At 37.0% G+C, this 15744-nt stretch overlaps 1 protein-coding gene across 15 annotated transcripts in view; it reads right to left on the minus strand.

The window, feature by feature from the left end:
* VPS13B (vacuolar protein sorting 13 homolog B) overlaps positions 1 to 15744 on the minus strand; it is a 444484-nt gene that overhangs the window by 22839 nt on the left and 405901 nt on the right. For 14 of the 15 annotated variants that reach the window (XM_030480526.1, XM_030480557.1, XM_030480551.1 and 11 more), the window contains 13 exons: positions 14976 to 15131; positions 13511 to 13774; positions 13273 to 13356; positions 12930 to 13105; positions 12257 to 12427; positions 11405 to 11606; positions 10266 to 10454; positions 9717 to 9863; positions 8342 to 8625; positions 6665 to 6792; positions 5885 to 6084; positions 3144 to 3262; positions 1113 to 1936 (listed from right to left, as the gene is read on the minus strand). In XM_030480526.1, coding sequence (XP_030336386.1) covers positions 1113 to 1936; positions 3144 to 3262; positions 5885 to 6084; positions 6665 to 6792; positions 8342 to 8625; positions 9717 to 9863; positions 10266 to 10454; positions 11405 to 11606; positions 12257 to 12427; positions 12930 to 13105; positions 13273 to 13356; positions 13511 to 13774; positions 14976 to 15131 — 2944 coding nt within the window. The remainder of the gene's footprint in view (positions 1 to 1112; positions 1937 to 3143; positions 3263 to 5884; positions 6085 to 6664; positions 6793 to 8341; positions 8626 to 9716; positions 9864 to 10265; positions 10455 to 11404; positions 11607 to 12256; positions 12428 to 12929; positions 13106 to 13272; positions 13357 to 13510; positions 13775 to 14975; positions 15132 to 15744) is intronic. The other variant, XM_030480546.1, reaches the window with a different exon arrangement.

Below are 15744 nucleotides of genomic sequence, written 5' to 3' on the forward strand. Positions count from 1 at the left end.
GTTGTGGGGAGAAACATTCACATTGGGCCATAGTTTCACTCTTAATTAGCAAGAAACTACATCTCCCCTTTTGTACTATGGGATTTGACTGTAAAACAAATCCAAATAAGTAGTAAAAAGAAAAACCTGCAAATTTTTGCAAGCAAAATAATGCAAGAAAATAATGAATCGGTGCACACTGTTCTGGTGCACAACTGTGAGAAAGACCAGATCAACATCTCACTATTTCCATTTATAAATACCTGAAATGCATGTGTACTATTTTGGTAATTGTGCAAGAAATCAGGTCACAGCTATGCTTCCAGCACATCAGGATTCCAGAAAATCTGACCATTAGTACTGCAGGAAAATAAATCCCATGTTTCAGTGCAGAGTACGTTACTTATGTGTGATCATGGAGAAGCTTCCTCCTGTCTCAGGTAAAAATTCTGTTCCAGACTAAGACATGTCAGAGACCAAATTTCGTAATTTCTAAATTAATATTTATGGGAAACAGAATGTACCTGCTAAACTAATAGACTAATTGTTCACTATTGATGCTATATGGGAAAAAGCTAGTAACAGCAAACTTCATAGTTCCTGGATCAAAGGACAACAAACATCTGCGTGCCAGTTTAGCATGAAGGCTGTATGAAGAAAGACAGATTCCTAATCATAAACTGCAACCAAAAGGAGTTTTAACAACAAAAAAACATTCAGGGCTATAATTTACTTCTTAATGCAGAGTAACATGCTGAATAATTTGATTAAATGTAGTTTTGGGGAGTTTATGTGAGGAATGTCGGTTGATTCTGACTAGTGCTGTAATATAAAATGACAAAACCTAAGCCTGCTAGAATACATTTTTATGCTGTGTTCAGGGTTTCGTAAAGCTTTCAGGTGGCTGGCTAATGTTTAGCACAACCTTACAAACCTCCACTGGTGTCTGCTCAGCCATTTTATTTCCCTTCTGTCATATGGCAGAACATGAAAGGTATCTGAAAATATCATTATCAAAGAGTGTCTGAGGAAAACAATAATGTATGGTTAACATCGAGGTTATTCGGCTTGAGACACAGTCACAGAATCCTGGTACCTAATAAAAATGTTACATGTTAAGGAGAAGTACTGACCTGCTCGGAAAAGTGCTCCAGCAGCATAATGCATGGCCAAGGCATGGACAAGTTGCCTGGCAGTGGTGAAGATGGGTCCTCGCTCAAACACAGAGAAAGAGAGAGGGGTGTGATCTGAGGCTATATACAGTTTCAATGAAGCATGAATACTGACAAGCAGATTAACAGGTTGTATTGTTAATTTTCTTAGCTTCACTGGCTTGACTAAAGCTCTTGCATGCTCTCTCACTTGTTCAGGCAGCATCAGGGTAGTATCTGAAGTATTCATGGATTGAAAAGCAGTTTTGTTTTCTGGAAGATATGTATCAAACAAAGTCTTAATGTAGTAAACAAAAGTGTCTTCCACATACAGCCTAGCTGGTTTGAGTTCAAAGCTGAGGTCATTTACGTGAAACATGAAATTCTCTTCCTCAGAAAAAGCAATGCAGACTTTTATAAAACAGTTTTCCTTATAGCTTTCCAAATCTTTGTTACAAACAATGAGGTTGTTCACTCTGGACCACTGCACAGTCTCATTTTTCTCTCCTTGGCACAGCAGGACTGCAAAATGGAAATTGGATTTGCTGTACAACTGATTGTCTAGTTGCAAGTCTTCACAATACACTTGGAGACTATGAAATTGTGGGAGGCCTTCCATGGTGTCCTGCTGGAACTCCTGCAATAGGGGTCTCAGGCAGCTGGTGGCTGGGGCCATGTGGAGGAAAACGTGGTCTGCTGTGAGACGCAGAAGTTCAGATGACACTTTGTGGTTCGTAATATCATCAAACGCAGCAAGACTTAACTGACTGATGAACATTTTCAGCGATAGGGTCTGCTCTTGACTTCTAGACAGGAAGGAAAAGAAGTTTTGTTACTTCATGTATTTTGAGTTCACCCAGCATCTTGCTTTCTAGAAAGCTGTCAGGAAAGATGTTTTCTATAATACACGGGAAACTCATTGTGCAAGTCCTGTTACTGTTATGGCAAGTCCTGTTACTGTTACTGTCTGGCAGCTTCAACCACCACTGTGGATAACACCCAGGAGGTCTTCTAAGAAATCAGATATTTCCATGTATGCCAGGTTTCTCTTTCTTTCTTATCAATCAACAGTATAGTTTGGACAGGAACATCTCTATATACACAGTAATTTCCTATTTTTTTTGCAACAGAGCCAGATATTAAAGCAGACAATATGACAATTTTCTGATAATTCACGTACAGCCTCAGATGTTACAATATTTTCTGAGAGCCACCACTGAAGGTTACTATTATGGATAATTTATTTCACGTCACATACAGTGAGTACCCTCCAAGGAAGCCACGACAACACTGACAGCCTCCCTCCTCCAGTGTTAACTGCCCATTGCCAAGTTTAACTAGCAAGTGGGCTATTATGTACTGCTGATGACCAGTTTCTTGGGGATTAATACTTACTTACAGCACAAATAAAAACAGTACAATAAATTCCACTCTAATTGTCACAGCATTGCTGGAGGCCAGGCTTTTTCCATCTTAGAAAGAGGTAGTGTTATAATTGCACTCAAATGGAGCTGAAGTTGCAGTGTGTTACGGAAGTGGGGAAATCTTCTAAGAATAGTGTTATAATGAAGTACAGTTAATTACTGACTGTAAGACTATTTCTACAGCCCTTGCACTTCAAGCTTCCTGCCAGTTTTAGTGGGAGCTTGTACAATTACAGATGGCAGGACCTGGCTAAATACATTTTATACTGATGAACACACTCAAAATTAATTATGAAGGGAAATTGTCCTTTTTTTTTTTTTTAAACGAACAACACTGGACTTCTTTTTGTATCAAACATCTAGTGTTTACCCTAAAGTGACATGACTTTGGTGTTAGATTGTCCTTTTTTAACTGTGATACACAAAGCATAACATCTGGTCTAAACATATGCCACAGAGCACACAGCAGTATTAAAAAAAACAAACAGTTAAGCCAAAGTTTGTAAGTTAGCTAACACTTAGAAAGCTGACTGGCCGGTCAACGCTTTTGGCAATGCTTTTTTTATCACGTTTTATGTGCTTTATGTACCTGTTGAGGTTGATCTCGACCGGTCCTGCTCTTCCTTCTGGGGCCAAGGTTACAACTATTGTTCCACACTGATGGGCAATGTCCACATAAACATAGCCAAAGCCAGTTAAGAACACAATCTAGAGAAGAGAGTTAGAAACATACGGAATGCCACTGAAATTACTATTTTTAAGGTCAGAATATGAATTAATCCTATTAGTGCCTTCTGGGTGAGATCTCTTACTCAAATCATGACACTGTTCAGGAAAAACAGAAACAGATTTCAATACTTTAGAAAATAACAGCTCTGATAATTTAAATATTTCAGTTGTACAGCAAGATGAAATTTGCACCTCATCTTTTATCTGCATAACTGAATACATTTTAATAAGAAACTTTTTCTCCAGAAATAAGCAAGATGTGCTGGAGAGGGGGGAGGTTATGTGAGAAGAGAATAAATAGGAAATTTTAAATTGTGATTTTAGATGAAGGAGAAAGGCATATTCCTAAAGCTCTGCACAATAACACCTCCTCTGGAAAACCAACCCTAAATTAACATTATGTTGCTATGCCCTAGCTCAAGAGCTGGTTAGATGAGTAGCCGATAGCATGATGCAAAACACATGAAGACTAAAAATTAAAGTAACTTTCTGGATTCATGAAGACTTGTTTAACAACAGTGAACACATTCTTAAGCCATCTAAACCGTTTTTGAGAGAACACATTCATAAACAAGGTGATGCCACAAAGAAATAGCAAAAGCATTAAAAAGCATTAAAGATTTTAAAAGGCAGGAAAATGAGAAGTTGACAACAGGTTTGTGTCTTGCTTACAGAAGTGCAAACTTTGATTCTGAACAAGTTGTCCTTAGGAATAAATATTCTACTTAAAGAAATGACATACTGTTTTTGTAGCTTAATTCAACAATAGTTCTGAGCAACTTTTGTGTTTTTCCTGAATATAAAAAACTGAGGTCTTTTCAGTCTTGGAAAAATCACAGCAGTCTTTGTTAGAGCAAGCTGGCTTTTTTTTAAGGCTACTATCAACACAATTGTTTACTAGATTGTAATGACAGAAGATATAATTTAAAGGAATACAAACTCAAGGAATAACACACAGATAATGGGCTTGCACAGGTAAAATAAACAGTTGTTTGCCTTGAAGAATCTTTACTGCTGTTAACAAGTCACCAGAAGGAAAGCACCTGGAAGTTTAGTAGGATCAGCCCTTAAACCGATTCTCGCTACACTATATATAACAACATTGTACAGATAATTTAATTTCATTTGTCAAATTATGTCTTATTCTTCTGAGAATTACATATAAGAGAATTTATAATTTTGATATTTCAGTTTTAAACCTTTGCTTATCTGAAAGAGAGTTGCAGTCCTGCATGATGGAAGTGGACAAAAAAAGGACATTTACTGAATTTTCAATACACCCTCATTATTCTAAAAAACTCTTACTGATCTTAAGGATCAGAAATTTTAAGGCCAATTTCAGATGTTATTAATTTCTGTAAATTAATAACATTTTCTTTCTAATAGAATAAGTACCTATCTGTGACTAGGTAGAAAGAGCACAAATTACTCAAGATCCTCTAAATCCCAGTTATTTCACAATCTGATCCAAGTATGTGAAGCTATTAGCATATTCCTTATTTACTTATATTTACAGTTTCCTAAGAGAAAGACGGACTGAGAAATCCTGAGGAAATTGTCTACATCTAAACCCTAAAACTTTGCTAACAGAAAGCTACACTTCTTATTTGGAAAGTTCTTCAAGTAGACAATGATCCCCAAATGTTGTCTTAGCATCTAATTCCTTGTAGGAGCCAGATACTTATAAAGAACCCTGGTCTGGCATAACATTAATGACTGAAATTTGAAACCTTGCATTGCTTGACTGGCTTGCTGAATGAAACTGAACTACTTGCAATATAACATAACACTCAATAATCAAGAGCATTTTGTGATTGGTCCCCAGGGAAAACATCTGAAACTAGTATTTCTTTCAAAGAGCCAAGCAGTTTATGTTGATTCCATGTAAACTAATGACTTCAAAGATGGAAAAAATTCCCATCAAAAAGAATTACTCCAGTCAAGGAAGTTTTCATTTACCTCAAAACAGAAGAAAAATAACAGAAGGAAATAAAAGGGTTTTTTTGTTTTGTTTTGTTTTAGAAAGACATGAGTAGCTTCTGTGAAGACATAGAGGGAGAATGACAGTGATGATTCTTACAAGATGTAAAGATAAAAATCCTGTGTTAATTAAGTTACCAAACAGAAGGATTTTCCTGGATCCTCTGCTTACAGGGGCCAGAAATTTTCAGGATTGATTTTTCCAGGGAACACCACGTTGATGAAAAAGAAGTGAAAAAATTCAGTGCTAGAAAGCCCGTATTTTTACCTACCTATTTTTAAAAATAGCCAGTGAAGAAGGTAATCTGTATTCTAAAACTTCCACAGGACAGGCATTAGGAAGGAGAACTTCCAAAACTTCTATTAAAATGAAAAATAAAAACCCCAACCCCTCCCTGCCCCAAAAAAACCAAAAAACAACCAAAAAAACCCCCAAAGCCCCAAAAAAACAACAGCACTTAGAGGAAGGAGAGCTCCCAATACTTAAGTAAAAAAACCCCTAAACCCAACAGAGTTTAGTTAACCAACAGAGTATGCTTCTTGCAGAGCAACAATATACGGTGCAGGTCAGGAAGACAACCATTTACACTGTGAACTAGGAAATAGTTTATAATGATTTACCTGTGTTCCTTGATTGTTGACGTCCACAAAATCACTCCATTCATTTACTAATTCATCGTATGACACCACTTTCAGAAGAATGCTGGGCAACAAATCTCTAGTTTTGCAATCTGGATAGCTGGAGACTTGATGGTAAAGTTCATGATGAACTGAACATTCAGCTGGAATCTTTCTACAATAAACTTCAAACTTCGGTGTATCTGAAATTTCATAAAATATACAAGATTAGGACTTTCTAAAACCTGCAGGAAAATCAAAACTCACCTATGCTTACACAAACAAGGAAGTTTCTGTCTAAAATATCACTAATAAATAAAAACATTACTTTTCTATTGGTTGGAATTTTATAAGTTTGGGTATTTTTCTCTTTCTTTTTTAATACACTAAGATTTACATAAATAATGTTCTACTGATCATGAAGTTAACATTAATGTTCTGTGTTACACTTGTGAATCTTAGGAAATTTAAATGTTCCATGGGATTGAACTGATGTCAACAAGACTCTACTGCCTACTAGTTTCCTACAGCTGAGTCACCTTGATGGCTGGAACTAGGGAGACCCAAAAGTCTGGAGTCATGGAAGTTCATATTCCTGACCTTGTGATTAGCTCCAATAGCTTCCAGGCTTCAGTATCTTCCAGAGTCTCTCACTTTAAGATGGACCTTTATGAGGGCATCAAGTTCTTGTTGTATCCAAAACATATTGAACTCAACTTTGTATTGGAGATACAGTAAAATAATTTATACTATAACAGCGCACTGTTTCTGCATACTACCTACCTTTGAAGTTCTCTTTTACAAGCAATGGAACAGAGCACCTATTGTGAATAACTATACGAGGGCTAGGATCTTCTGTAAGTGTTAGGTACGTCACGCCAAGATGCTCTTGGTAAGTGAGTGCTATAGCTCTAAAACAGAAGCAGGTATACTTGATTATGCATGTTTTGGATGAAATATTTACATATCATTACCCTGAACAATAAAAACATTCAAAATTAGCATCTTTAAGAATCTTTATCATCAAGTTCCTATTCACAGATACTTACAAATATTTAGGCAAGTACATATCTGCACTGAGAATTATACTGAAACAGAGAAATGCGTGGAAACAGCACAGCACAAGAACCAGTATTAGAGAAGAAATCACTTAATAGAGACAACTCCTGAGTTAAATCAAGCATGTGTGTTTACAAGATGAGAGCCCTGGCCAGCAGAGATTTATATTAAATTAAAAACATGAGACTGTAGGTGCAAATTTTCAACAGAAATCTTTAAAATTTTCCAGAAGAATTTGAATGCATACACATGAAAGACATTTTTAACAAATACATAAATCTGTAACTGACTGCTCCCCTGGAATGATCCACAATGCTATCACCCCTTCAAATGTTAATCTTATGGATCATCACTACATAAATTTCCAAAATGAAAATAAATTAATTTAGTTCTACTTATTAGCTACATAAAATGTCTTCATGCATAAACAGAAGTTCATCTTTTTCTTATGCAAAGTTACTGGCTCTTTCTAAGAAACTTCACCTCATGGTGATTTTAAAAATCCAAACATTCTGAAAATTGGATTAGGAACACAAGATTCTCTATGTCCATCTCACAATCATGAGAAATCTTTTCCTTGTTCTTCCCATTAAATTTTTTTTTAAATCTGAAGTCTTTATGAGAATGTTTAGATTTCACAATGATACCTGTTAGACTACAGAGGAATGGTATGAGGGTTTGAATGATATCAAGCACTTCAGGCAAGAGAAAGATCATATTGCTGGTAATATGTACTGATGCAGCTTCTCTAATTTCAGCAGATTGTTTCTTGTTTATACCAGTATAAGGATGAACAGATTCAGATATGAGGTCTGAGAACTGAAGTTGGGCATCTGACAAGTCATCGGACTGTTACTTTAAACTAGCAGGGTCCTTTTTTTTGCAAGTAGAATGCACGTTTGGATTATTTCAAGCTCTAAAATGTGGAATTTTTTGCTTGTCTCGAACCAGTTCCATTCCTTTTTTGCTTTTCTTGTTTATCTTCTTATTATTCTTACTAAAATGTATTTTTACTTCTTATAAACGAAACCTAAATTTCTGTATTGTATTATTTCACTCTGCCTTTGAACTCTTAAATTGTTACCCACAAATTAAAAAAAGACCATAATCTCCAAAAAACCCCCTTTTCATGCTCTTATTTTGTATGCACATAAAAAAATAGCAGTCCATACATTATAAAAATTGTACAACTTGTACATGGTCATAACATGAAACCATTCATAATAAAAGCATCAAACCCATCAAAAGATAACAAATTTTAAATTAAAGTAAGGCTTGCCTCTACATATGGGGGGCATGTGTTACTCTGACTTTTGCATTAATGTCTTATGGTTTCTTCCTAGCTGAGGCTTTATAGCAACACGCAAAGATCATTATTCATGACTGTTCAGCATACAGTACCTGGTTGAAAATCCACTTTCACTACGGACCCCTGTGGGCACCGCCACGCTCTGTCTAGCAAACTCTTGTTTAATGACAGCTGGTAGACTCCACAGCTCACAACTCCCAGCGCAGCCGCCTGGACTGAAACTCAGCAGCATGCGTTTTTCAGTAAGAGGCATCCCTGAAGTTAAGGGAGTGGTGTCCGACATCAGGTCCCAGCAGGGCACAGCACTCAGCACCTCGCTGGGTGGTGCCCCAGCTGGACTGACACTGAACACTGTACTGTCCGGTGAGTGGAAGTCCTGGGAAGAAAAAAGATGGTGGTAGGACAACATACTGGCTTCTAACAGGAAATTTATTCATGGTGACCTTGAACAGAACAGTCTCAAGTAGCTAATGACCACAACTTACTGAAGGTTGCACTAAGTCCATTGTATTAAAAGCTATTTGGCCAAAATCTGTCTTTAGGTATACTTATGCAATTAACTAAGCACAGTTATCTACAGTCCAGTCTACATCACTCTACCAAAAGCAATAGTTACATCACTGTAATAAAATTGTGAGAAGAAAATCCATCTATAGATACAAAGCTAAAAACGGGTTTTAGCCTCAACATTCTTCTAATTCCCCATCCCGTAAGACTGCCACAAAATGCGTGATGCACAAATGTAGATACTGATGTGAAGAAAACTAATGCAGAAGGAAAACAAAACAAATAGGGAACTTTAAAAATTTGTTCATCTGCCAACTCCTCCAGTAAGTTCACCCTGAGAATTCTTTCCACATATTTCACTATAAATGTAATCTTCAATAAATACATATAAATGGTTGATTAAAATATATTGACCATGCATACAATTTGGTTCCTGCAGACTAGTCCTTATATACACTGTGCGATTATTAGAAAACTGATATTCATGATTTGATGCAGTTCGCTGAAATACATAGATTTTGGGCACGTCTCTAGTTCTGCAGCTTTGTTCAGATAACTGGAATCTTCCCAAAAGGATAACAAAAAGTTTTCAGCCTGCCAGACCAACATACCTCTTTTACATGCGAACTCAGTAAAAATTCTGAGAACAATTTCAACAGCTACTACAGATTATGCTGCCTATTTTACAGAAATGGCCATTAGTGCCTGAACAGATGGAGAACAGGCAGAACTAATTCTGCAATGTGCAAGAATCTCCTGCTTTGCACAGATTTCTGATCCCAGTTAATTACTGGAGTTGAATTTACCCAGGATTCTGTACTTTAAATTAAATTTATATAAAATACTTCAGCATTATTATGTCTAAAGATTTCTGTTCAAGCTCTGCTATATGCAGTTGAGACCATACAAATCTAAACATACTGCAGATGACAAACAAAACCAGGATCCACAGTGCTTTACCTCTTCTTCTGAGTGGGTTTTAGAAATAGAAAGCTGTGGCCTATAATAGATTTGATATGGTGTACTATTGATTATTGTTGTCTTATCTTCTATCTGTAGAATTTGTATACCTTGTCGAACCATCGAAGAAATGCAGAACTGACACAACTGTAAGATAATAAAAAAGATGATGAGGTCACACACAAACCCATAAAATATAGTGGCAGAACTGCCATTTTCTTTTTAACTGTGAAAATCCCACCTATATTCATGCACTTCGTAACTGGAGCCACAACAAATACTTTTGAAGTTGCATTTGTCAATGTTTTCCAAACAAGACGGAGAGTTCATTAATTATTTTGCAGGAAATAGTGCATTATCTTAATGAGTTGGGCAGAATGTTTTTGGAGATCTAATTCTTTAAATTACACTTCATACATTGTTTATACTCTCATTAACATAATTGGGGAGGAGCTTTCATACTGTGTACATTTGATTACTTTCACTCTCTATTTATTTGACTTTGTTTTTAAATGATAAAGTTATAAATCATGATAATTTTCTTCTAACCTTTTGATGACCAGGAAAAGCACCAAGTTTTATTTCAGCTTCAACAAAACCTTCTTCATCCAATGTTACTACTTCCCCATTATCTGCATCCTTCCATTTCGGGGAGGTCACATTATGAACCAGTTTAATTGCCACTGATTTGTGCACAGTATTAGTGTTTGCCCAGTATATTCCAACCTGAAAAGCTTCCTGCAAGTGAAAAATGACCGATTATTACTTGTTGGCAATTTGATACACTTCTACTAGAGTTAAATGTAGTTTCCAGTATAAAGTCAACCTCATTTCCTCCCTGTCTCCCTCCAGTTCTTTCTATGTGGTACAACAGATGAAATCACAATCATGTGGATATGGGACTGATCCTCATGGTGGAATCAAGCCCGTGAAGATCAGTTACACTGAGACATGTTAATAGGGAGACCTTTTGTTTATTAACAGTAACATACCTGGGGGGAATTGGAATTGACAAGCTGCTGTGTCAAATTATTTTAATTCTTTCAAAACGAAAGAATACTGGGGTTGTAATAAAAAAGCACAAGCATAGCCAAGCTAAAATATGTGAGACGATCCATTACACAAAACTCTGAATTCAGGAAGACAGGTATCCTAAAGAATCTTCCTCGTTTGTAATTCGCCCTATCTCATTATCCAGTCTTTCTTGGTAGCATATGAACTATGAAACAACTCAACCTAAACCACTCTCAAACCAAACATTCCTTCCAGGTGGTCAGCTTTGCTGCTGCGGTCAATCCACTTCCCAATTGACAGGTCAGGACAGCAGGGGCCAAAGCCTATATTTGGCCTTTACAGCAATTTACTTGGGCTGCTACATTACGCCCATGTTGCAGATTCATTGGCTGAATTGAGAGGGAGAAGGCTGCTGAATCAGATGGCATGCAGTCTTCCACAGTGACAATTTTTAACTATGCATCTTTAAGACATGTTGCTGTTCAAACATTGCTATCAATCAAGTATGTTGTGCTACCTACTCAGTGAGTCAGCGTGGCAAATTTCTACTGTTATTTCTACTCATCATATGACTAACAGCGACTGGAAAGTGCAAATCATCTGCACTAATAACCATTCTTCAGAATCAGGTGGTTTAGCAGAACTGTGCTTATTAACATCAATGGCAAAGTTACCTCAAAGTTGGGAGGTATAATTATTTTCCCAGTAGGTACTTGAAGAACAATCTTCTCTCCTTCAAACAGCCAGAGGTCCCACTTGGACTGATTGATAAGCAAAGCCCATGGCAGAAGTTCAATCAGCAGAGTTTTAACACATGGTTTCCACACCGACAACTTTACCCGCATTGGGCTATCCCACTGGGAGAGTTGTTCATTACTGTTCCAAAACAAATAAACAAAAAAATGTAGTCAAAGGAACAATGAATTCAAGATTACAAATGATAAGCTGTCATTTTCAGAAATTTCCAAGGCTTTTCTGGTTCTGAAATAGAAAAACAAGCTCCTCGTCATTCTGGAACATACCCACCTGCTGTCAGACAGATCTAGCTATGCATAGGCTACAAAGACATATTTTTAACTGCATAAGCTCAACCTGATTTGGTCAATTAAAGAAATACCTTAATAGAATTATCACTATCCTTCAGAACTAAACCTGTAACTTTTCAAGTCATAAAATCACATTTCCATGGGTTTTTTTTCCAGCAGCAACCTGTTTCTGTACTGAAACAGCTGCTGAATAAACAACAAAAGCCTCTAGAGTTGCAGTAAAGAACGTGCATTCACAATAAAAAGATTAATTTTTTTTTAAATCCTTGCTGATGCAATCTTCACAATGTAATGAAGGGCAGCCCCTAGGCTGACTTCAATTTTTTCCCACCTGCAACAGATTCTGCAGCTTACGTACAGGAATCATGTAATTACTGAAAACATACTCGATGTTGATCACATATAGTCTTCTTGAATGTGATTTAAGTTTACTTGAAAAGGCAATGCAATAACAATGGAGAAGGTTTAGCGAAGACTTACCTGTCTGAATCCTTCCTATTATATGGCCATGTAGGCTGGGGAGGATTAGTAGTGCCGTAGAACTCGGACAGTATTTGGTTGACATTGCCACCTGGATGGGATCTAGTCGCTATCTGTTTAATTAGCATGGTTGAGATAGGGACTGCACACTCTGATGGATCATCTTCCTCCCTGTCATTGAAAACAGATTCAGTCACTTACACAACAAGATTAAGGATTAGTAGCATGAACATTTTCTTTAATGAAGTTTCCAAGCTTACTCTGCAGTAGGAACACTGCCAAGGTAATCATGGATGAATCGAGTTACAAGGTCTAACAACTTCCTGAGCATTAACTGCTATGCATGAATTTGTTATGACACTGTAATGACCTTTGTGTCTGAGACCCTGAAACTCTTCAGTATTCCCCCAAAAATATTTCAAGATCATTTAAGAATTCATTTTTCAAAACATAAAACCGTGGACTGCTTAAGCAAACAAATGATAATGTGCTTAGGATAGTTATACCAAATTTAATATGTTCTGTCATATTGTTTCAGGTCACATATGCTTGTTCTGTTCTATCTCCTCTGCATTTGCCATGCTCTCCGAAAAAATGCACCAGAAGTTATAGTGTAAATTATTCCTTCTTTTCCATACAAATGAACCATTTTCAAGGAAAGCGAGTATTTTACCTGGCTTGAAATGTCAGGTGGTGTGTAAGATCAGGTTCTATATTTTGCAATGCTTTCTCCTGTCCTTTCCCTGGAATCACTTGTGTTTCATTCAGTCCCAGACTTCTTTTCTCTAAATGTATGATAATTGGGTCTGGAAGATGGCTCCTTACAATAAAAAGAGGGCTGAAAACAATCTACAAAAAGAAAATTATATACCAATTCAAGGCTAATTTTATTCCAGTATTACAGCTGTTGAAACAAGCTATTAATAAATCTTTCAAGTAGGTCATTCTGCCCTTGATTTATTATATGACATGTAAGGCATAAACATTTAGATTTCAGAGACATTAAGTGTACTTACTAATCGTTGCTGCACATTAGAGTTGGGCTCTAAAGTCAAAATTGTGCACCACACATATGTAATTGAACTCTTTGAAGACGGTACCTGTACACAGAGAGATCAGCAGCATTACACTAAAATTATTTCAGGATGATAATGTTCAACATTTCATCATATCAAACAGAAGTCTAAATGCTAAGTCCCTGGCTTTCTCAAACATTTTTAATGCTATATTCCATATACCTATTTCTAGTCATACCTGAATGACAGTGCTGTGTTCTGTATGTTTAGAACTTAGACATACATCTCGGGACCAGTCTTCATCTCCTGTAGCTTTCACACTCAGCTCAGTGAGCTCATTATTTTCTAGGACATACGAAGGCAACTTCTGCTGGGCTGTGAGGCAGTTGATGTGTTCTTTTACTATGGCCTGTCCATCCTGGCTAATGTAATGCTGAACCACTTTCAGTTCAATACTTTCGGAAAGGTAACTACAGACGGTCTGCCTTCCGCAGATTAGGATCTAAAACACACAAAAATATGCAGTTCATATATAAACAACTGTGAAAAAGAAAGGTCAAAATGGAATTATAGAGTGAAAACCTGAACAAGAGTAATCTCCCTATTTTAGGTTTTCCCAAGCACTGCTGAAGGCAATGAATGGTAAAACATTATTTTTGTTGGCCAAATGTATGTGCAATTTCATAGAAACCTAGGCATTAAAATGCCTGAAATACTGCTAAGGCAGTATCCGGGCTTGAGAGAAACATGTAATGTATCCACTTTCATTCCCACTGAACTCAGCAGTACTGCCCAAGGCTGACATAGCTCTGGATTGGATTTTAAGAGTGATGGTCTCTGAATGCTGAGCCCTTTTTAAGCAGACACAGTGAATGGTTTCTACCGACACCTCACATTCCCAGCACAATCCAGTGTTCCAGACCTTTCAGTATGTTTCCTGTTTTAATGCTTATAATTCCATTAAATTGCTGTACTCTATTTCTGTATTTAAGTGCACCCACCTAGAAAATTACCAAATTAGACTCAGACTTGTTGCTGTCCATCATACATGAATTGTTTATCACAGAACATATAGCCGACTTTTTCTAGGCAATATGAAGGAAGAGCATTCCATGTGTATCCCTGTGTAACCATTTTCATTTGCTTTTCATTAATAAAGGTGCACACTCTAGCTACAACCTACCAAGCAAAGTCTCAGCAGGGCTTTCAGTGACACCAGGCACTGTTCTCATCTGACCAGCTGTATTTCTGTTGCACAACATAAGGTGCTCTGCCATATCCATGAGCTGAACATGTTATGTTCACCACATGCTCTGGCTTCTGACAATGCAGGCTTCTGGACTGCAGTGTTATTACAGATCTCTTTACAAAGATAGTATGTGAAAAGTTGCTGCACAGAAGCCTATTTTCAAATGTTAATTTGGTCATTACTACTTTCTCCTTTAACAAAACTGTCAAAACTTACTAACCATGAAGACATGTTTACTAGAACATGTAAAATACATGGTGGCAATTGAATTTTTAAATGCTAAGATACATATCAAAGTGAAGAAAAACTTGTAAAAATTCCCCAAAATGCCCCCAGAAGACTGTTATACTTGGTGTGGGTTTTTTTTCAGATCCCACTAGGAGAGAATAAATATCAAGGTGACTAATTCATGAATTACCCATGTTATTTTTTCCAAACTGGATCAAATACTTACTTGCTTTTGCACTCCACTGAGCTGCTGAACTTTGATAATAAGTGATGCTGTCCGACCCTTGTACTGAATGGTACGAATAAAGGTCCCTGTATTGTCCACACTGAATGGTTCAGACCACCGCCAGTTTCCCCAGCCTTCAATACAGATGTGTAACAGCTGGAAAGAAAGCAATTTCTACTTCAACACATAACGGGGGGGGGGGGGGACGACACGACGACAGAAAAAAAGCCTTGCAGTAGGATAGGAATTCCCATGACAGAAAAATATTCTTGGTTTTAAAACTCAGCAATGCTAAGCACACCAGTTCACTGAATGATCCACTCATTCTGTGATTCTGTGATTTCAGATACAAGCAGAAGAATCAAAAATACCGTAAGACAGCTCTGCACCATGTACTTCTAGAAATTACCTGCTTTAACAGTGTAACAGGGTGGTAAAAATCCAGCATGCAATTGCTTAGGAAAAAAACAGTATGTAGACTAGAGAGCATAAAACAGGAAATAAGAGGTTTTCTTCACTGCCCTTGAAATTGTTCTAGAAATCCACCCTCTTTTTTACCAGCAAGGTGATAGGGAATGCAGGTCCAGGCCAAATTTTTGGCCTTCAGAATAAGACAAAAAATTACAAATACTCTTCCCTTCAAAATAAAGGAGGACACAAATCTGTATGTATACTTGTATAGCTCACATATACGTGTGTTAAATGTAGAACTTAGCATATTGCTAAGAGATGGGAAATATTTCATTTCTTATACAAATGTGGTGGCAAG

This window comes from Strigops habroptila, chromosome 1 (genome assembly GCF_004027225.2).
Source record: "Strigops habroptila isolate Jane chromosome 1, bStrHab1.2.pri, whole genome shotgun sequence".
NCBI classification, from domain to species: Eukaryota; Metazoa; Chordata; class Aves; order Psittaciformes; family Psittacidae; genus Strigops; species Strigops habroptila.